The sequence below is a fragment of the Protopterus annectens genome, chromosome 8.part0, assembly GCF_019279795.1.
Source record: "Protopterus annectens isolate FY-2018-M chromosome 8.part0, PAN1.0, whole genome shotgun sequence".
Classification (NCBI taxonomy): domain Eukaryota; kingdom Metazoa; phylum Chordata; order Ceratodontiformes; family Protopteridae; genus Protopterus; species Protopterus annectens.
Genome location: NC_056741.1, coordinates 1,354,197,861 through 1,354,221,095, shown reverse-complemented (window position 1 = coordinate 1,354,221,095; position 23,235 = coordinate 1,354,197,861). Strand labels below are relative to the sequence as shown.

The 23,235-nt window shown below is 38.7% G+C and overlaps 1 protein-coding gene across 1 annotated transcript in view; it reads left to right on the top strand.

Annotated features, from left to right (window-relative positions):
- Positions 1 to 23,235, top strand: part of TREH (trehalase) — a 341,626-nt gene that overhangs the window by 235,559 nt on the left and 82,832 nt on the right. The window contains exon 12 of the mRNA XM_044079440.1: positions 14,705 to 14,816. Within this exon, the coding sequence (XP_043935375.1) occupies positions 14,705 to 14,816 (112 nt within the window). The remainder of the gene's footprint in view (positions 1 to 14,704; positions 14,817 to 23,235) is intronic.

Here is a 23,235-nt window from a genome sequence, read left to right as displayed (position 1 = left end):
AATGGCTGCTTGCTTGAACGGGTCAGGTCTCAAGCCAATACTTGTAAACAAATGACCTACCTATGTAACTTCTGGCAACCTAAATTTGCATTTCAGAGGCTTGAGCTTTAAGTTAACTTGACGTGCTCTGTCTAGAACTCTCTTAAGGTTTCTGTCATGCTGTGCCTCACCATTGCCTCCAACCAATAAATCATCTACTATTATGGCACAAGGATAACCCGAAAAAATTTGCTCCATTGTATGCTGAAAGACTTCACTTGCAGAATTTATTCCAAATGGCATCCTAAGGAATCTGTATCTTCCAAATGGGGTACTGAATGTAGTCAGTAGTGATAATTTGCTATCAAGCATCACTTGCCAAAATTAGCTCTTTACATCCAAGACAAAATAAACAGTGGCATTTGGTATCAGGGCTGCAACTTCTTTGACTGTACGCATAGGAAGATGCAGTCTCTTTAATGCTTTGTTCAAATCTCTTGGGTCAATGCATAGTCTGACTTCACCTGAGCCTTTTCTGTGAGATGCTACCATGAACGACACCCATTTAGTTGGTTCTTTAACTGGGCAAATTACACCTTGTTGCACCATTTTATCCAACTGAGCTGTGACTTTATGTTGCATAGCTATGGAAACTCTGATCTGACCACTGGACTGATCTCTGGGTCTAGTTTCATAGAATACACTACTGGATGTTTGCCCAACTTATCATCGAAAACATCAGCATACTCTGAAAAAATAATGTTAGTGAAGCTGGAACTGGGACACGTGCTTATCTGATGAACTTCTTTGATAAAAGAAAGCAGTTTCATTCTCAAACTGTCCCTGAGACCCAATAATGACTGCACAGGTCTTTGAACTACATAGAATAATAGCCTGTAACAGTTGTTGGCCGCATAACATGAAAGCCCTACTGAGCCTTCAGTTTGAATTTCTTCACCTCCATAAGCAACAAGTTTCGCACAACAAATCACATTTAGTTGTTCACCAGCTCTGACCCTTGCAAAAGTATCTGCAGACATAACATTACACTTCGAACCAGTGTCTACCTTTAGTTCAGTGGATTTACCATTGATCCGAAAAGTATAAAACACTCAATTTCCTGCCAATAAATCTACTGCATCAGTCCTTTCACCAATCACTGACACACCATCGACATAGAAAGCAGACTGTTGCAGGTTTACTTGATCAACTTGTTTTTTCGAGTGACCTTTCTTTATAACTGTGCTAGGTTTATTGATTTAAAAAATCTCTGAAAATGGTTCCACTTCTTACATTTGTACCATTGCTGACCAAATGCTATGCACTTTTCTCTTCTGGACTCATGCTTGGCACCACAATTGTGACAGTTAACAATAAAGCTTGACTTGGGTTTTGCTGATTCACCCTTATACTGTACTAAGCAGTGTCTGTTCTGCACTGGATAACATTGGCTCTGTACTGAGCATGCTCCTTTAACTGAACTGGTCTTGGAATTTGCTAGAAGACTACAGGTTTTACCTGGAAATCCTGCAGGGGCTGCTGCCATGTGGTTAGGCCTGCTTCTGCCTGTCACATGTTGCATGCTGTCTACATTAGCTCTGGAGCCTGTCAAGACCATGCTCTTATCACTAGCAAGCATACTTGTGTGCCATTCTGTACCTTCATGGATCTGACAAATCTCAATGGCTTTGCTCAGCGCCAAATCACTATAAAGAACCAAAATCTTTCAAACAACAGCATTATTAATACCACATACAAGTCTGTCCTTTATTAACTCATCTTTTAAATCACCAAACTGACATGTTTTAGCATTGTTTCTTAGGTCAGTAATGTGAGCTGCAAAAGTTTCCCCTTGCTTTTGATCTCTCATGTAGAACAAATGCATCTCTAATGTAACATTAGTATGGGGGTTACACATCTCTTTGAATTTGCTCTTGAAGCACTCAGGGTCTTCCCCTGATTCAGCCTGCACAACAATACAATGAGTTTCTCCTTCACCTTCATACACTGCTGGTGCATATACAAATGAACTCCCCCTTTCAATGGCCGCTGACCCTGCTAGGTTTAGCAAAATGTATGCCCTGGTACATGCATCTTTATCAGAATAAGGCACTTGTATAATATATCATACTCTTGCTGAAGTATTCTCCAATTCTCTGCAATATTCTGATCAAATACAAGTGGTTGTGGCTTGTGAAATCCATCTGCCATATTAACATATCTTAGTGAAGACTCTTGCAAATATACAGAAACACATACACTTATGCATACACATACAAATGTGCTTGAAATCTCTGCCAGTATTTGTAATAGCACAATAGTCCTCTGTATAACTAAACTTTACGAAATAAATCTCCTGGGCACTGTAATACTCTGAAATTGCTCTACTGTAAAAGCCACTTGTCTTAAAATGATTTTACTCTATGAGCCATTTATCTTGAAATTATTTGACTGTAAAAGTCAATTATCATAATTTTAAGAAACCTTTCGAATAACTGCATAATGCAAATAAACTGGGCAATAGAAGCTGAGGACTAGAAACATGTTGAAGCAAATGTTCTTTGCGAATAAACTATTTTGAATTAATTGCAATTTGTGAATAAAACTGTTTCAAAGTAATTACACTTTGCGAATGAACTGGGCAGAAGAAGCTTAGAGTGAGCAACACCTCAAAATAACTGCACTTTGCAAATAACAGTACACAGCACACTGAAATGTCCCAAAATGGCTGCACTTTGCCAAATACTCTATACATGCAAGAAACACTCTGTAATGGCAGCAATCTATGAATGGACACACTCATGCACAAGAAACTTTTCAAAATGTCTGTATTTGACTGCACTTCACAAAATAATTGCACTTTGCACACAACAAACTCTTCAGAATAAATGCACAGCAATAAACACACACTGTAAGCACTTTTACACACTTTGAGGTACTTCAAATAACTCTAGTTATGCAATTCAAGGCTTCAATCAACGCAAAGTAGTAATTTATGCCAAAACACAGTAATTTGCCAAAACACATGCAGTTGCCTTGCTTTATTTATGCTCAGTGTCCCCTTTTCTTTCCCTTTTGTTATATTCGTTTTGCTCATTTAATCTCTTAATGTGCCCTTTTTGCCCTTTTGTTATATTCGTTTTGCCCATTTAATCTCTTTTCATGCCCATTATACTTTCTTGTGCTCATTTTAACTCAAGACATTCTTATTTTATTTTAAACATGCTAGTTTTATCAAATAACCTTGTTTCAAACATTTTGTTTGATTAATGACCTTTTTTATGCTTCTCTTTTACTTAAACGTTTCTGTACTATCTGTTTGCTTAATAATATGTTTTGTGCCCTTGTAATGCTGCATTTTACCTCTTTTAATAAATATTTCATGCATATTCTCTTTACCTTTAGCTTGCTTCTGGCCCTTTCTTGCTCTCAGTTCACTTAGTTTGCCTACATCGTTATCTCTGCACCTTGTGTCTCTGAAGAGTAGTTTTCACAATCCCAGTTCTGACACCACGTCACTCACCAGGTCAGGAAGAAATAGGCAAACGTTGTGGATTCTTGTTCAAACAGCTTTATTATATAAAAACACATCGTAAATGAAATTAAGTAACTTTAACTTATAAACAAGCTAACTATCATGCACATAGATGTTAATACTCTGGCTGCACCATCAAAATGGCACTGAAGATAACACGTGCTTGGAATTTATATGCACACACAGACTTAGAAAAGCTTCTTAAAGGTACAGCACACCTGTTATTTTACAATTGCTACGGCTGTAATAAAATTAAATTATTAAGGAGAACATCTGAAGCTTGAATGCTGTTGATCTATAAAGGGACAAATGATTTGATAGTGAAACATAAAAAATATCTGTATACAAAGCACCATGAATACTATCTGATTTCAGTGTTATTTAGCCTTTGGGAAACCTATATGGGCAACAAAATAAAGTATGTAATCTCAAAGTATGCATATTTTTTGAGATGTGTTGATCTCTTTGTTTCTCTCTTGGGGGAGCTGATCACAACCTGCTTGCTAGTATCAGAAGTGTCAGAGTCACAGCATGATTAAAAAACAAGTTTGCATTAAATGACGTGTCAAGCTCACATCATTGCTGCTATTGTAGAAGGTTTCTAAACAAGAATGATGCCTTGCCAAGCCACATCTGTCTTCATAAATAAGACAAATAGACAATATGTTGTCTAAACTTCATGAGATCTATTTTGCAAACCAAATTCTCTGGAACCGAATTTTAGATGCCACATGACCTGCTAATCTCCTCAACTATTTTGTGAGTATTTAAAGTGTATGATCCATATCTAACAGAGCCCTTGACCTTTACAGCTTTATAAGACTGTGGATGGTGAATCTATGAGTATTCTGTCCATCAGATGTCAATAACATAGACTGCCTATATCCAAGGTTTTATATCTGGCCCTATTTTTCAGTATCTGTATAGAGCTTCATTTTGTCTTTCTGGTGACAGACTTTGTGTCACTAGTTCATCTGGCTTGGATTTGAATTGGGACTCATGAGGTAATCTGTTGTTATAGATGTAATGTAACATAACAACAGATGAAGAACCTTCAGTTGTGGGATGGGATGTGTTTTTGAATCCCCTTAGCATGATGTAAACTTGCTGATTCCAGGAAATATCCTTAATGTTTGTTTTTCTGACTACCTTGCATTTGCCTGTAGCTGTGTTCTACCCTTGTCTCTCTGTTATTAAACTATTCACTCATAACCTCTACTGCTCCTCTTCAAATCCACTTACCATGCCATCTTCTCCGTAATCATTACAGGACCTTGCTAAGGACTTTCCTCCTCAGGCCCAAAAGCATGGCATGTTCTACCACCTGCATCAGATGAATACCTGTTTGTGAACAGTTAGTCCCACCTTACTAACTATTTCATAACAAAGTATGTAGACATATCCACTGCTGGTTATAATAATTCCTGTGTGGACATTACACCACTTTATTCATTAATTCATGGCACTTAGCTAATACAAATTGCTGACTCTACAGAATGCATAGGTAGTGCTTAAGTAATGCTGTATGATTTTACTTTATTGGGTACCTCTCCTTTTATGTGTCATATAAATAATGTTATCACTCATTCTTCTGTTAAAACCTTGTGTAAATTTTAATGCACTTTAAGTATTGCAACAAGATAGCAGAAAAAGGATATGCTAATATAGCCTGTTTATATTCAATGCTAAAATAAAAATATTTCTTACGCCATTCTATAATGCCATGAGCCTATGGCCATTATGTAGTTATGATGAATGACTAGGGTACTGCAGAATTCTTTGAACTGCATACTGTTAAAAGGTGATCCATTGTTTGATCTGATGGATTCATGAATGACAAACATTGAGAAGATTATCTATTATTGGTATAATAACATTGGTTGAATAGGAACATAGTAGGATAACTACAGAATTCAAAAGTCAGTGTTACTGACTGGCCTTTATAGGTTCAAAGGTTCATAGATTGCTTGGTTAACTATCCGTAAGGACATTGTTATTCCTAGCCGTGTTTCCCAAGTGTATTTGGCAGGTTTTGATAACACTCATTTTTCCAAATATATTTGAGAAGTTCTGATACTGCTCATTTTAACTGGGGGGAGTGTAGCTTGGGCATTATTTATTGTTTATTTATAAGCTTCCTATTTCTAATAGGGACATAGGTGGCAGATAAGGGGTACATTTATGATTCCCCATTCACTGATTCAAGTTGTGCTGGAATAAGTGCAGGGAATAACTCTGTTTCAGATGGATGGCAAGTCTGTTCCAGAGAAGGAGCAGTCTCTGAGACACATACCTGTCCCTTCAGCATGTCTTATTTATATTACAGGTAAGGTTTAGGCCCCTAATTTGGATAATTCTGATGCAGTTTATTTTGTAGATGTGAAACAGGTACATATGGACTGGATCAGAGGATACTTTGAATGGTAGACACAGATCACCTCTCAGCAGTCTGTAGTAGGCCATATACAAGGATAAGGCTTTGAGGCAGTCCACACAGGACATGTTGTGTACTTCTTGCATTCCTTTTGGGAGGAACCTCTGTGGATGCCCCAGCTGTTGAATATACCTGGTCAGGTACAAACCGAAGCGGACATTGTACTCAATGATTGATCTTATGAGGGCCAAATACAATTGAACAATGACATCTTTGGACCTAGATGCCATACCCCTTGCTTAAAAGTTGCACAATGTAGAATGCTTTCCTTACAACAACAGACACATGATGGTCAAAGACCAATTCACTGTCTATATGTTTTCCCAAATTCCTGACCACAGGGTCACCTCTTATTTTATTATAATTTAGTAATTTCCAGGGGTGGTCGTCTTTCTGAAAGATACTATTATGCATTTTTTGGCATTGAAGTTTAGACCGTGACTCTGGCATCAGCTATTTGTCAGTGTCAGGATTCTTGGAGGATGTTTGTGTCTTTGGGGGTTTCTATGATTGTGCCTAATTTTAAATCATCTGCAAACTTAGCCAGTCAGAGGCCTTTAATGCTGGACTTGACTTCTTTACTTAAGAAATTACAGCTCATATCAGTCCAAATAGGTTATGGAAATTATAACATCTGATCTTTACTTTGATGTTACTTTATTTGCTTTGCACAATAACAGTAATTCAGCATACCTTCTGCCATGCTAGCTATATTAGATTATATTAGAAAACCAAACATTTTCCATTACAATTGCTTAATTTATATAACACAGATGATCCTGGTATGTTCTCTTTCTATGATTTGTTTTGTAAAGAAAGAGGGATGAACAGCTTTGTATGTTTAAGACTGCACTTTCCTGATGCTGGAATGGTGATGCTATCCTTTCCTTCATATATTTCATATTTGTAGGCATCTGGATCAGTTTATGCTTCCCAGGGAACAACTTTCAGTTATTTTCTCTGTCTCCAGTTTTATTCTTTCTGCACCAGGGGTTATTGAATCAAAATAATTTCTCCTTCTCTAACAGGAGAACATTTTTAATGTCTTTGTTTGCTAGTGTAAGTGTCCTTTAAACTGCATAGTTTGTTAATTTACAATACAGCCCATATTTTGCAAGTAAGATGTCTAGCCTTTTTTGTATTTTGAATTTGAATGCTCCTGCTCTCTCCCCACATAACAAATGATATCAAACTCCTGTTCCATTCTTTCTATGGAAAACAAACCCCTTTTTCACCTCATTCAAGGCCTTAGATTCCTTCTTTCTCTCTTTCTCACTTCTCTCTCAATCTTATTCTCATCTAAAACTTTCTTCTTCTATTCATCGCTCCATATACTTTTATTCCAGTACTTATATGTTAGTTGTAAATATTGCATCAGACTGCTGCTACTTATATGCGATTTGTAAACAATGAATCAGACTGTAACTATGAACTGTATGTTCCTAAGAAAAAATGCCTCTCTGCTGTACAATGCAATGTTCCACTGCCAGTCAGTTTTAACTCCAACCTCATCACTAGTGTGTATTACTTGCAATGTTTGCTGTATTAATTGTAAAGGTCTTGTTCAAAACTGCAACCTTTGTATAAATATAATCTTTAAACTATTGTAACCTAGAGTGCTATTGGAGCTTTTCTCCCCAGGACTCCATTGAAAATGGGTTCAAATGACCCAATGGATTATCCTGGTAAACCAACTGCAAATAAATAAAATAAATAAATAAATATGGTATACTTTTGGAGTAAGGTAAGTGAGCAGGCAAGAACCAATAATTTTTGTCTTGTAGTACATAGATTTTTGTTAATGCAATGTAATTATTCTTTGTGTTGATACCTGTGTGGAAGTATTTCAATTCTCATAATGGTTCCAAAGTCCATTTTCAGCCATTACACTGACCAGAAGACATAGGAGGTAGTGATAGGGTTTAAAATGATATGTACATGAAATCAATAAGAAGTAAATACAAATACTGTAGAACATATTTATGTAATGTCCAATACTGCTTATGTTGGAAATAGAATTAATATAGGCTAGACACTGTCTTTTGCTAAATGTAGACTCTTTCATATACTACAGTGACTGACACTTCTGGATCTTCTGATATAAATGTCCTTCCTGTTTATTTTTGTTGACATTGTTGTAATTGACGTACACATGCATTGTCTGAGTTTTCACTTTCACTATGAGTTTGACTCTTGTTCCACACTTTAAAGAATCTCATTTGGGCATTTCAACAGTCTAATTTTGGTTTTCCCTTGGAGTGATTGTCATGCTTTGAATGTATACATTCTTGAAACATGATTTTACCTTTGCAGTTCATACATGTTTACCTTTTGAAGGGTAAACATTTATATGTGGTTAGTTATCTCCACAATTTTACATAATAACATTATTCTAGTTTGTAATCTTTGACTTGCCTTTTACTGCTACAGCTTTTGATCTTTTTCTCTATCTTTCCTTTTTTGCCTGCTGTCTTATGTGCTGCTGATTGTCTTAACTCGTTATTTTTAATGTATTTGTTTGCTCTTCTTAAATTTCTAATGATCTTCCTTACTGCATAAAACTTTTATTATACAACAACCCCCCATTAATATTCAAAAACGTGCACGCTGATTGGTCAGCGTGCACGTTGTAAATCAGAGTTATAGTAATGGAAAAAGGTCCGGTCGCCTGGACTTTTTCCATTACTATAACTCTTTTTTTACAGCAAAGGAGAACGCAAGATCTCCGTTGCTTTACACTGTCTCATATTAAATGAGTTTAACATAGCGAGACAGCTTTAAAAAAAGCAACGGAGATTCTCCATTGCTATTTTTAAAGCTGTCTCGCTATGTTAAACGCCTTTAACATAGCGAGACAGTTTGTAAAAAGCAACGGAGATCTTGCTTTCTCCGTTGCTTTTTTCAAAACTGTCTCGCTATGTTAAATGGGCTTAACATAGCGAGACAGTTTGTAAAAAGCAACGGAGATCTTGCTTTCTCTGTTGCTTTCGCCCACAGCTCTGATGTACTGCATAGGCATATGCATGCGCACTACATCAGAACGGCCGCAGAATACCAGACAGCTGCAAAAGGGCAGCAAGGAGGCATTATACAATGCCATTATTTAAGAAAAGTAATTATTTTTTTTCTTAAATAATGTCATTGTATAATAGCAATAATCCACTTCTGGGTGTGGGTAATGCTGGATTTACCCACGTTTGGCTTTGTTTGGCCACTCGGACTTCGCCCTCGTGACCAAGCCACACCAACCGTGGGTAAATTCAGCATTACCCACACCCAGGCGTGGGTTATTGCTATAATGTGATATTTGAATCAGACAGTCTGTTTAATAGATGTTTGTTTCCTAATAAACATTTCTGGATAATTTGTGCTTGATTTCTGAACTAATATCTGTAACATTACAGTTTCTTGCCAAAGAGTGCCTAAAATTTCATGTGAATCTTGTGTAGCCTTTCTAAACATAAACACTTTATACTGTTTAAGTTTGTGGCTGAATTACCTTGTTAACTTTTTGTTTACTATTATGCAAGTATTCTAAGTTTTTGACAGTGTTTGTTAGATATCATGCACCTTGTCACAAGCCATGTGGTACTAAAATAGCTTTCGTTCTATTGTTGCCAGTAATGTTAAGAGCTGTGACATAGAGTCCCATGCTTCATACATGCATAATGGGAATCTGAAAATCATGCCAATGTGCCTATATATGAATGATCGAAGCATGAAGAAGTGGTACTGATTTAAGAACTTCTCAGCCTTGCAAAGGAACACCCAGTGTACTTTCAGACATCTGAACTTGTGTAAATTTGATAAGAAATGAGTGTAGTTATGTGTGGAATAGTTTATATGTATGTAAAGTCATGAATGCTATCATGTATTTTTATACAGATGGTGCTGGCGTGAGCCTGCGCAGTTCTCCTAAGATTTTCTATGAGATCCTGTGCAGAGCTGGGCTCAGTGCTACTGGCCCACAAACTACTTAAACTGTTTTAAGGTCTTTTATTAACTGTGTGGTGTCCTTATATGGACACCATGTTATGGCTTTTATAAGATTGAAAAAGCGGGAAGATTGGACAACTGCAAACAGGGAAGAGAGCAAGCAAGGTAAACACAAAAAAAGAACACATTAAGAGAATTATGCAGGAGAAGGTGGGAGAGGGTGGGCACTATGTATTTGTTGGTGATAGACCCCCATTTTTCCAATTTTTTAATAAGAGAAGTTGGGGAAGGATGAGTGGCAGACTGTGTCAGAAAGAAGGTTACAGAAGGGCCAAGAAATTTTTAAAGACACTACATTAATGGAGGACAAGACAGTCAGGAACATTATGGTGGGCTGATACTGGGAGGGGGTGATAAGGCATTCAGATGGCAGACAGACACAAAAGTGAAAGTGAGGAGGTCTGAGGGGTAGTATTCACCCCAATCGTATGAGTCAACCTGCCCTGATATATCTGAGAAGGTTGACCCCGATAGTGTGGGGATTGAGCCCTCTTTTGAGTTGACAGCCAGAACCAACCAGGTCAGCAAGTCTTGTACCCACTGTAGGAGAGATTGGTATGGGTGCCAGTGCCTTTCCTTGGACCTCTAAACCATTGCCTTTACCAGGTCTAGAAGCCTACAGTCCTGCCTTACCATACTGCCACACTCTGGAGGAGCTCACAAGGGTGGCGCCATCATCCCATCCTGTGAAGCAGTCCCTGGATCGTCTGAGGGAGGTGGTGATCCTTCCCCTCACCTGGGAAGTTTGCAGCTTAGTTGCCCTTGATACTGCTGGACTTGCAGAAAAGATAAAAAAGAAAGGAAAGAAACACAAAAAAGAAAAAAAAATTGAAAAGGTTTAGAAATCGCAGACCTACTAGTAAATTACTGAAAAAGTACGTTAGCAGTGCATTTTACTGTGACTCTTTAGGATTAGTCTCTGATTCCCTGACTGCTTGTACCTCAAAGACTTTGGAATATGTAAAGTGCCATTTTCAGTGCTGTAAATATCTGTGAAAATGCTTACTGCACTTGTGTATGGCAAGGGAAAATGCCCAGGACCACATTGCAGGATACCTTCATGTAACTAGTGAATGGCATATGTGACAAATTAATTAATACTTACTGTATCACATCCTTACAACAAACCATTATCCCAAAACATCCCTACAATGGAGTTAAGCCACGCTTAGGGGGAGGATGGCTCCCTGCTGTAGAAGGAAGTAGTAGTTCACAAAAACCTCAAATAATAACAGGCCAAAAAAGAGCAACAAAGATGATGGAGCGGACTGTTGAGGGTAAGAAAGAAATTATGTATTATTACCATTATACAAGAAGCCCAGAATTTCTGGATAGAAGATATTCAAAAAGATTAAGAGAAAAATGTGAGGAAAGAAAAATACTTGCACAAGAAAAAAAAACTGTCAAAAGCTTCAAATGCAATGTCAGCATAGGTAGAAAAACTTAGAAGATACGCAGATAAATATAAACAAAAAACTTGAAAATAAGCAATTTGTTGATGACTCAAAAAGTTTTATAGAGAACTGGGAAACAAAGCAAAAGGAATGGAAACACCACCAAAAAAAGAAGAAATAGTCACTTTTTGGAGAAATATCTATGAAGACCCTTGTGGAACATAACGATGCTGAATGGATAGAAGAAGTAAAAGAAACAGCAAGAAGTTCAAATGTAGAGTATATGGACTAGGATGAAGCAAAGGCCAGAGAAACTGAAACAAAATTAAGAAAAGCTGCTAAATGGAAAACCCCAAGCCAGATGCAGGACCTAACTTCTGGCAAAAAGTATTAATATGCTTACATGAAGATTTAGCCCGGAGTAAGAAATATTTATATGAGCACCCCGAACAGACACCAGCTTGGATAACAACAGTATGGTATACACCATGTCTATCTCAAGAATGTTTTGCAGGCACTCATATGGATTCCCCTAGGAATTGGTCTGCTAGGCCTCAGTTGACTTACACAACACATGGTAGAACCTTTCAGTCAAGGTCTAGGTACCACAGCATCTAGTAAATCCCTTCATTAGAGCAACTCAGTATCAAACTCACACGCTAGCATTTGCTTATGATTTATGGGGCCATCACCCACACTGTCCTTAGGGGATATTCTGTACTAAATCTTCCAAATCTAAGTGGAATTTTGAATATCAGTAACAGAGACAGTACTCACCCAGGAGTTACATCACAGACAGGACCAATGTTGTGGTTACTGTTTGCATCTGAAAAACAGTAAACAGGCAATAGCAGTCAAAAAAGCATCAACGTCAGATTTCATTTTTGGAAGGCAAATTACTTTTTCTGTGAACAGATAAATTCATCAAACGCAGTAAGTGACCATCCAGTCAAATAATCAAAATATAGCTTTAAGCATGTTTCATAACACCTGATGTTAAATTGTCATTCTCGCCTTCATTCTTGCTGGATGGGTTCGGAGCCAATCCTCGGCTCCGACTCGGCCTATACTATAGCTCGAGAGCTATTTTTACCGGCTCGAGGCAGCCCTATAACCCACAATACCATGCGCTAACTCCCTAGATCTCGTTTGGAAGCTAAGACATAATATAAATATATTATTATAATCCTCATTTGCAAGTACGGACTCCCTGCTAGAAACACTAAAGATACGGGGAAACCGTAACATGTTGTATCTCCAGAAATGGAAGGACTCAGAGACCTCAAGTCTGTCCAGGCTAGGGGGCAGGAGGGAGGGGCCTTAAGAAAGAAGGCGAGAAGAAGACAACTAACATGGAACGTTATGGTAAGAACATAACTTCTTAATGTTAAGTTGTCATTCTCGCCTTCATTCTTGCTGGATGGGACAGCGTCCCTAGCACCTTAGTCCTGGGTGGCTCAATGGAACAGACTCCTGACTACAGTGGAACCAAAGTCAGCTCGATTTCTGGAGGCTATATCAAGTTTGTAATGGGCAATAAAGGTATGTTGGGAAGCCCATGTAGCTGCTGCACATATGGCATCTAATGGTAACCTTGCTTGAAAGGCCGTTGATGTTGATAGTGCCCTGGTTGAATGAGCCTTAGGCCTAGACGGAAGTTGCCTGTGTCTCAACTCATAGACAAAGGTAATAATAGATGTCAACCATCTGGAAAGAGTAACCTTTGATACTGGAAGCCCTTTCTTTCCTGCAGCATAAGAGAGAAAGAGCTGGTCTGACTTTCTGAGTTGTTTTGTCCTGTCTAGATAATACCGTAGTTGGCGATGAACATCCAATGAATGTAATTTCTGTTCAGCCCTGTTGGAATAGTTTGGGAAGAAGACAGGCAAGTCAATGGAGTGGTTTAGATTTGCTTCAGAGGACACTTTCGGTAGGAAGGAAGGATTTGTTCTGAGAGTTACCCTGTCTTTGTGAAAGACCAAATAAGGGGGACGGACAGACAAGGCTTAAAGTTCCGATACCCTTCTGGCAGATGTTATGGCTACTAAAAACAGAGTCTTCCAAGAAAGAAGCTTGAGGGAGCAAGAGGCTGCAGGTTCAAAAGGAGGCAGAATCAATGAGGTTAGAACTAAATTCAAATCCCAATGTGTGCCAAATATGTGAATCGTGAGTGAGAAGTTTCACTTATTGAAAACATGCTTTCAATTTGTGAAAAAAAAATTTATTTTGATGCAGATATCTCACGACTTGCATAGTGTAGCGTGAATGTTCATTTTATATGATTGAGATAGGCAACCTCCAGCACCAGTGCCAAATAGTGGCACTTGAGCACAGTTTGTTTGACATACCACTTGGGACCCTCAGAAGGGAGAATCTTGATCAATGACATCATTGCCTTACTTACTTTACTTTTCTGACATGATTTCTCGCATACTTGTGCAAATGTATTAATTACAACTAATGACAGATATAGCTCATGTATTTAAAATATGCATGTATAGCTAAGTAACACAAGCATTAGAACTCTTTAGATTTCTCAAATTTATCTGCTTGGTGACTAAACTCATGTTTTTGGTACTCAGCTCAAAAACAATTGTCAACCCCTTGTATAATGTAATGTGTAGTACCTCATGCATATTAATTCATTCATTCCCCATTTATTTACTTAATTAGCTTCAAGGTCATAGAGGGCCAGAGCCTATCCCAGCACTCACTGGACACAAGGCAAAGGAGCTAACCTGAATACAGTACCAGCCCTTCACATGATATGCTCACTCACTAACTCACTCTCACACAGCAGGAACACCTACAGGCAATTTAGAGAAATGCCAGTTTATCTGCAGCTTATTTTTGGAATGTGGGATGAAACTGGAACAACCAGCAAAAATCCAGATAAACTCAGGAAGGACCTATGGACATTCAGAAGCTAGTACATTATACTGAGTCTCTTCTGGATGAAGACTGAAATACCTCCACTTTTTTCTGTCCTGTGCAGTAGCTGGTTTAAATGTGTGGAAGGAGTTATAGTCTTGCACAACTGGCATGCTGTCCGCCATTTTAAACAATGTCTCAGCCATCCTTGGCATTCATTTTGTATGATGAGTATTTGCTTCTGTGCCATCCTTGAAAATTACTAGTTGCTCAGTGGGTTAAGTATTTAGGCAACAAAATAAATAACAGCATACAGCTCTTCCACGAGTTCTAGACTATGTCTTTTATAAACTATTAAATGCATAATGTCTGTAATGGCACATTTCTGAAAGTTGTTTATCTGAAGAACGAAAAAATTAATGAACAAGCTAACATTTACCTGAACTAGTTACCTCATGCTACAGAAACATTGAATAAAGTATGTTTCTTTTCTAGTGGAGTAAAGCATTATCATATAAAAATGGAATTCCAACTTCTCTGAGTGAAAGTGGACAGCAGTGGGACTATCCGAATGCCTGGCCTCCACTTCAGCATGTAATCATAGAAGGTAACTTTGCATGTTGTATGTCTACTAAATATTCTTTTACAGTGACTAACAGAATCAATCTCTGTTTTGCTTTGACCACTGTGTTCATCTCCCAGACATCTATATCAATCCAGATACAACTGGCCAGTCACAGTACAGCTGATAAACACATGGGCATTACTTTTTTAATGAGAAATGCATCATATTTTTGGTTAAGACAGTTCTGTTCCTTAGGCATCATTTTATAAAAGCATATTTTAGGAAAGCACTATAACAGTGATTGTACCCAGATACTGTGACTTTAATGCAACTGAGTTTATGCTTACTGTTTTATGGATATAACAGATGTTCTCTTATTGTAATTAATTTGTTTGGGCAACTTCATTCATCAGCTCTACATTTGGAAATCCTTCTCTGGTCCACTCTGAAGTCCAGCTATTTTTCCCTAAATCTGCTGAATTTAGGGCAAGAGTGCCCCCTGTCAGTCCATGCTATAATAATGCACATCATCAGCTTAGTGTGCCTATCCCTTGAACACACCATTTGAATCCTACACATCATCACAACAGTGTGCCTATCCCTTGAACACACCATTTGAATCCTACACATCATCAGCACAGTGTGTCTATCCCTTAAACATACCATTTGAATCCTACACATCATCAGCACAGTGTGTCTAGCCCTTGAACACACCATTTGAATCCTACACATCATCAGCACAGTGTGTCTATCCCTTGAACACACCATTTGAACCCTACACATTATCAGCACAGCATGCCTAACCCTTGAACCCACAATATGAACTCTACACATCATCAGCACAGTGTGCCTATCCCTTGAACCCACCATTTTAACCCTACACATTATCAGCACAGTGTGCCTAGCCCTTGAACCCATGATTTGAGCTGTACACAGTATCAGCACTGTGTGCCTAGTCATTGAACCTACCATTTAAACCATACACATCATCACCACAGTGTGCCTATCTCTTGAACACACCATTGGAATCCTACACATCATCAGCACATTGTACCTATCCCTTGAACCCACCATTTGAACCCTACACATCATCACAGTGTGCCTAGCCCTTGAACCCACCATTTGAACCCTACACATCCATCAGCACAGTGTGCCTAGCCCTTGAATCCACCACTTGAACCCTATACATCATCAGCACAGTGTGTCTAGTCATTGAACCCACTATTTGAATTGTACACATCATCAGCACAGTGTGCCTGGCCCTTGAACCCACCATTTCACCCCTAATTATTGAGTGAGTACATTACTGCAAATTGACAATGAAGAAAATCTAGATTATTAACATAAATATAAATACATTCCTGCTTGGCTTACAGGTAGTTCCAACAGTAGCCATTAGATGCAGAGACTGTTAAGACATACGGTGGGTTTGGGAGGAGGGTAATTAGGACCTACTGATGAGAGTCCCTTCAAAGATTAATTAATTCAGTAAGTGCACACTGTTATATCTGATACTGGGAGATGTTCCTCAATGGCTCTCTGGTTGAGAAGTATTCCATGCAGTATTAAAATCCCTCTGGGAACAGAAATTGGCAGATGGCTAAAATGTGACGCCTCGGAAGGCTAAATCTGGAAGCGATAAAGTGGAAAAGGGGGATTATTTCCTAGACTCAGATTCCAAGCAATAATGCCAAAGGTGTGAAATGGCATATATATTCACAGTGGACTCCTGTTGGGGTGGTTTTCGAAAGCAAGATTTTTCAATAGTTGGTTAACTGCCTGATTTCAAAAAATGATGTCATGAGCAATCCACAGCATTTTTGTTTACTTAGCGATTACCAGCCCTTCTCTACCTGGTAAAAAGGAAAGAAGCAGCTCTTCATCTTACTCACTTTTACTCACTTCAGGTAGAGTCTGAGCTTTTAGTGCACATCCAGGCTATGAATAACTTTTTTTTTTCTATTTTCTGCATCTGGATAGAAAGCAGAGAGATAAAGCAGCAGGTTTATGGACAATTCTGATACTACTTTTAATAGGAAGTGTGGGCTAGCCATAAGAGTCCCCCTGATCCTTGTGGAAAACCAAACATGAGTTCTTAAAATTATGGGTCCAAAGCTCTGAGATCCTAAGACCAAAGATTATGATTACAAAGAAAAGCATCCTACAGGAAATAAACTTTGAAGCTAGAATGTCACAGGCTTGAATGGAGCACAGACAAGCCAGCAAGTCATAAAATTCAACAGCTAAGTACATTACTGCAAATTGACAATGAAGAAAACCTAGATTATTAACATAAATATAAATACATACCTGCTTGGCTTACAGGCATTTCCAACAGTAGCCATTAGATGCAGAGTCTTTTAAGACATGGGGTGGGGATGAGAGGATAATTAGGACCCACCAACATCAGATATGCTTTAAAGGACAGAGATGCACAATACCTTTCAGAATACTGTGCCACTGCTAGGCCATAGCTGTGCCATCTGCAAGACATTATGGGCAGAAATAACTGATGAATACACCTTGGCTGTGGAATAACTGAGACTGATAATAAAGTTGACAGATAAGTTCCATGCTCCTTAATGTTGACTAGCTAGTATGGCACAGCATGCCTACCTGTAGAAAGCATCTTTCACTTTGTGGAATAAGTCTAATGAGTGGAAGGTTTGTTATTGGATTTAGACATTTTCAACATCCTAGCCAAAACGTCCAATAGTATCAAAAAATCAAAACTAGAAGTCCTGAGATGCAACCAGCTGTCATTCCAACTAAGATGATTTTCTTGGCTGATAACTAGGAAGGTTTCCTGTATTGTCAGAGACCTGAAATCCTGAATCCACAGTCTTCATAGACAATGGGGGGTTATAAAGATAAGTCTTGGTCTTTCTTCCTGAATTTTGCAAATAGTTTTGGAATCAGAGGAAATTATAGAAAGGCATACAAGAACTATTCCTGCCATGTGAGAGAATGAATGTACCCACCACTGATGCCCCTGTCCTTATCCTGCTGCATTGATAAGAAGGGGATGACAGAATTCTTGGCAAACAGATCATTATCCAGGTTGGAGTGCTCCCAGAAGAATCTAATTGTCTACAGGAAAGCATTGGTGGAGTAACTCAGGAAGTATCCCAGAATGTCTCCCTTCTGTCATATGTAAGCAGCAAGAGAGAATGATGCTCCTATCTGTGACTGATAGTTAGACTTGTACTTTGCAAAAAGGGGTGTAACCATGTTTCCTCCAGTTTGTTTATGTACCATACAATGGTTTGATTGTCAGGCTTAATACATAGGAGCTCCGGTTTCAGTGCCTTCAGGAGACCTTATATATGGGGCCCTTTTTTCTAGGAGTGACAATTTCTCTTGAGCCATGAAAAAGCTGAGGTGGGCTATGTAACCTACCAGTGAAGTGACCATTATCAGGACTTACAGCAGATTTGTCCTCCACTTCAAAATTTGCAACAAGGGTTTGACAGTGAAAACGTATTCCTAAGGACATGGTGACAATGTAGCCAATAAGAGCTAATAATACAGTGCAACACATTTAACTTCAAGAATCCATGAAGACTATGCCACCATCAAGCTGTTTGGTCTGAGACTGGATCGTCTTTGGCATCCTCACCCAGACTGCAAAAAGCATGACATTCTAAACCTTTTCCATGAACAAGATTGAGTGATATTGCAGACTGTCCAGCTCTGCACTAATGAAGGCAGTCATCTGAGATAAAATTAGAGAGGACTTTCCCAGTTTATGGAGAAGGACAATAATTACAACCATAAGAGCTCCCAGCTCAGTAATGCTGCCAGCTAGTCTTTTGATGAAACAACTAGGATTCAGTCATCTAGCGGGGAGAATATGTGGAATTTCTTTTCCTGTGAGATCTCTTCCACAATGGCTGTCACGCTGGTAAAATTACTGGTGAAGGGAAGTGGCAGAAGAGAAACATTTTGCACTGTGATACCTACTGAGAGCAAACCAAAGGAACCTCCTGTGTGGACCCCCAGAGAGTAATGTGCAGAAGTGTCCATCATGTCTAGTATCACCATCTAGGCACACTGTGACAGGTTTGTCATAACCCCTGGGAGAGTCATCATTTGTAACATGATGTACTGGATATGACTGTTGAGGTCACTAAGGTTTAGGAATGAAGGAAAATATTCTTTCCTATACTGGAACCAGTAAGAGGTGGTAGTAGAAACCTTGCTCTGAAGAATATAGACCCTTTGAGAAACTTAGTTTGTGCCTGCCCCAAGACATTTGCAGAGATGGCTTGGTGTCTCAGCAGAGTCCTTTTTTGGGGTGTACCTACCAGATGTTAGATGTAGCTACCCAAAACGACATCAAGAAGTCATTGGACCTGTCTGATGGCAGTGCAAACCTGGGCAAACTCAGAGAAACAACAAACCCCAATAGATAGTTCTGAACTGTAATTAGAATAGTGGTTGCTACACTGATGAGGTTGCCCATCTTCAGATTTAGCTTTATTTTTGTGCTTAACTATTAAAAGCACATTTGCAGAAGATGAAATAAACACTAAAACAGATACAATAACATACATAAAACAAGACGAATTGTTATAAATACCAATTAACTAATTCATTGACGTAAGCCAGTGCAAAAAAAAAAAAAACAGATAAGTCTCGGGAATTCTTGAAGCAGATCAAGGAAAAGTAGTTTGATAAATGGAATACCGAACACCAGATGCCTTAAGCAACACCCAAGGAACAACCAGCAGCCCTATGATGATGGAGCACATTGCCTCGGAGGACCTGCCCAGTATAGCTGCAGGAGCAAAAGTGTCTAATTCTCAAAGGCCTCTCTCTTTTTGCAAAGGGGAGTTTTCTTCTTCAGGGATTTTCCTGGTCTAGAAGAACATGGGGGTTAAGTGTCAGAGAGTCACAGACACTTTCAACCATAGTGAGCCTCCTACTTTCTTGAGTTCTTCCACAAATTCCCACGGGGACTGAAAAAAAGAGAACCTTCCCCCAGTATTGAGGCTTCAAGGTAGCTTGCCTGAGCTCTTCCTTGAGGAAGTATAACTTCAGCAATGATGTCAAGTATAGGAACATGCCTGAGCCAACTGTCTTAGCCCACCTCATTAGTATAGTCAGAGTTATAGCAAGCACATGGTAGCCCACCAAGGAAGATGTAGGCTGGGTCTTGATTGTTGCTCCCAAACTGAAGAATCAGGGACTACTGAAATATTTTACAATGCCTCATACATGTAAGAAGACTAGAATTTTTTAATATTTTTTGGCTTTTGTCTCTCTAGGGGCAATCATGCCCCCATCAACCATTTTATTTTCCCTCCCAACACAAAAGGACAGTGGTAGCATGAGGTGAGAATTGAAGATCCCAGCTATCACTCAACAGGGAAGAGCATATTTTAGTGATTGGTCCTAACTCCCTTCACTGGACAGAATGTGTAATGCAATGCATGGTTTTCTGGGACAGTGCAAGTGCTTCTTTCCATATACCAACAGTCTTCAGTTATAGTATTGTGAACTCTTTAGCGGGCTGGCCATCCTAAGTCCATACAGCACCTTCCTGTCACCTCTTCCAGTTTCCCAGCCTGTTAATGAAACCTGGGTGATAGGGAGACTTCCAAGATGCCTGCACACTGATCAAATTAGATTAATTTCAGCACTCCCAGTGTATAAAAAAGAAACTGAGCAATAGAAGTTTGAGTAAAATTCAGTAAAAGGCTGGTAAGTACACGGCCTGGATGCCAGCAAAGAAGAAATTTAGAGAACCTGAAAGAAAACCAACCAAAAAAGGGAGAGAGAAAACACTGGCTTGGAAGATTCTTACAGCTGTTCAGCAAAAAGCAGTTCAAATTTCAGCTTTGGTACAAGAGATAGCTTCCAGTAATTTAGAGGAAAAATAAATCAAATGAACTGACAGAGGTGATTAAAATAAATGAAACATTGAAGGAGTATATCAGTTCAAATAACAAAAGGCTGGATAAAGTAGAAGCTTTAACTAGATAAACAGATAAACTGATAAAATACAAAAATCAGAGGATGAAATGAAAAAAAAGGCTGGCAGAGTATGAAATGTCTCAAGATGAGTTATTTAAAAAAATGGTACAGTTAGAAGATAGAGCTCACCAAGAAATCCTGAGATTTTCTGCAGTACCAGAAAAACTGGAAGGAATGGACTGCATTAATTTTATGAAAGCACAAATAAGCAGCTGGACAGATATTCCACAACAGGATTTGTTAACTGAAAGCTCAGATTGAGTGCATTTTCCTAACCTGGCCATGAGAAAGCAGCCAAGACCAACATTAGTAAAGATGTAATCAAATGAGTATGAATAATGAATTATCTTTAGAAATGTGTAGTGCAAATAACAATGCTACAGGAGACACATTTGGAAAGAAATGAGCATGTGAATTTGAGGAAGGATTTCACGACGAATATTCAGCAGAATATTAGTGACAAATGAAAAGCAGAGTATTTATAATTGCTAGGGAGGCTCCAAGTGATAGAAGAGGGAAAAACAACAATAATGGTAGATTTGTAGTGGTAAGTGGTTACTGGCAAGGGGATAGGATTATGTTGACATGTATTTATATTCCACCTAAAACTGCTATTATGGAGCTTAACTTATTAACATTTATTTGGCGTGGAATGCCACACCTCTAGCAACCTGCACATATGTTGCATTGCAGAACATATTCTGAAAAATAAACTTAAAAAGCATAAGATAAACAAATGCAAATATTTTGTGAAAAATAAAAGCTATTAAAACTATACAAATAGCAATGTTTTCAGAAAGAAATATTCTTTGCAGTGATAATAGTCAGTTTATTCACAGTCTTTCCATAAATAATATAATATATTTTTATACTGTATACAAACCCCAAATTATATATTTTGTTAAACTTTCACAAATAGTCATATCTTGGAAACTGTACTATTAGCAGGGATCAAGTTCTGGCGATGCTTGCTGAGGCCAAAAGCACTGCCTCAGTGGACCCCAACAATACCTCTGGTTACCTCCTGAATAGTCTAAAACATAATCTATCAGGACTACTCAAGGCACTCTTCAACTACAGCCTCAAAACAGGTTATGTACCAAGTGAATGGAGGGTTACAATGGTTATCCCTCTTCATAATGGTAGACCATCATCCAACCCTGGGAACTACAGACCCATCAGTCTGACAAGTCTGGGAGGGTGGCCTAATGGTTAAGGTGTTTGCCTTACAAACACAAGGTGCAGGGTTTGAGTCTTACAGGGGATAATTGGCTAGGCTTAAAATGGCTCGTAAGAGCAGTTAGCTTAGTACTAACCTATAAACCTATGAAAGCCATAGAACGAATTATCATGGAAATGAGCAAGTACTTTGGCAACCTACAAACACTGGACCCATCCCAGTTTGGCTTTATAAGGGAAGGTCATGCCTACCTAACCTGGCTGATTTTTTGAGAAGATCACCAAGGCAATGGATGAAGGTAAAACAGTACATACTGCATACCTTGATCTGGCCAAGGCATTCAATACAATACCACATTCAGGCGTTGTTGACAAACTCTCCACACTAGGCATAAATCCCTACATAACTCACTGGATTGCTGTCTGGGTCACTGATAGGACCCAATAAATCAGGATTGGTGAGACCACCTCCACCAAGAGACCAGTCACCAGCAGAGTACCTCAGGGCTCCATGCTGGGCCCTCTCCTGTTTGACATCTACTTCTCAGAAGTCAAGGCTAATGTCAAAGGCCTTTGGCTCCCCATGTTCGCAAATGACTGTAAATTCAGAGTTATCATAGATTCCCCCATGACACAAATGTCTTACAAGATGGTCTAACACAAACAAATGACTGGTGCCAAAGCCACGGTTTAAAACTCAATGTCAAGAAATGCAATATAATTCTCTTTGGGAAATTATTAAACAAGTTAATTACTGCATTGATAAAACACCCATAAGAGTTGATCTGATAAGGATGTGGGAACATATGTAGATAGTAATCTGTCCTTCAACTGACATGTAGCAAAGATAGTAAGAAAATCTTTCTGTGTTGCCCAACTTATAGGTATGGTTATGGCATCCAGTCCAAGAAAGTTCTAGTATCACTCTATTCAGTCCTTATCAGACCCGTCATTAGTACAATACCCCTCTGACGTGTACTTAACAAGACACTTGCAACAGTCGGAATACCCAAAAAGATTCCACACCAGGAGAATACAGGGAATGAATATCCAGTCCTCCACAGATCACCTAAAGGTCCTGTCTCTGTGCTTAGTATCCAATAGGCTCCTAAGAGGCAATCTATGCCTGGCTTATAAGGCATCCTCACACCCAGCCCTTATAGATCATTTGCACATCTGCAAAACAAACAGCATCAGAAACACTAGATCCAGGGATGTGAACTGCACTTGTGACATAAATAGAACATGTTGGAGGGACAGATATGTGACTCAAAGGATCCCCATATTATGCAATAAGTACCCA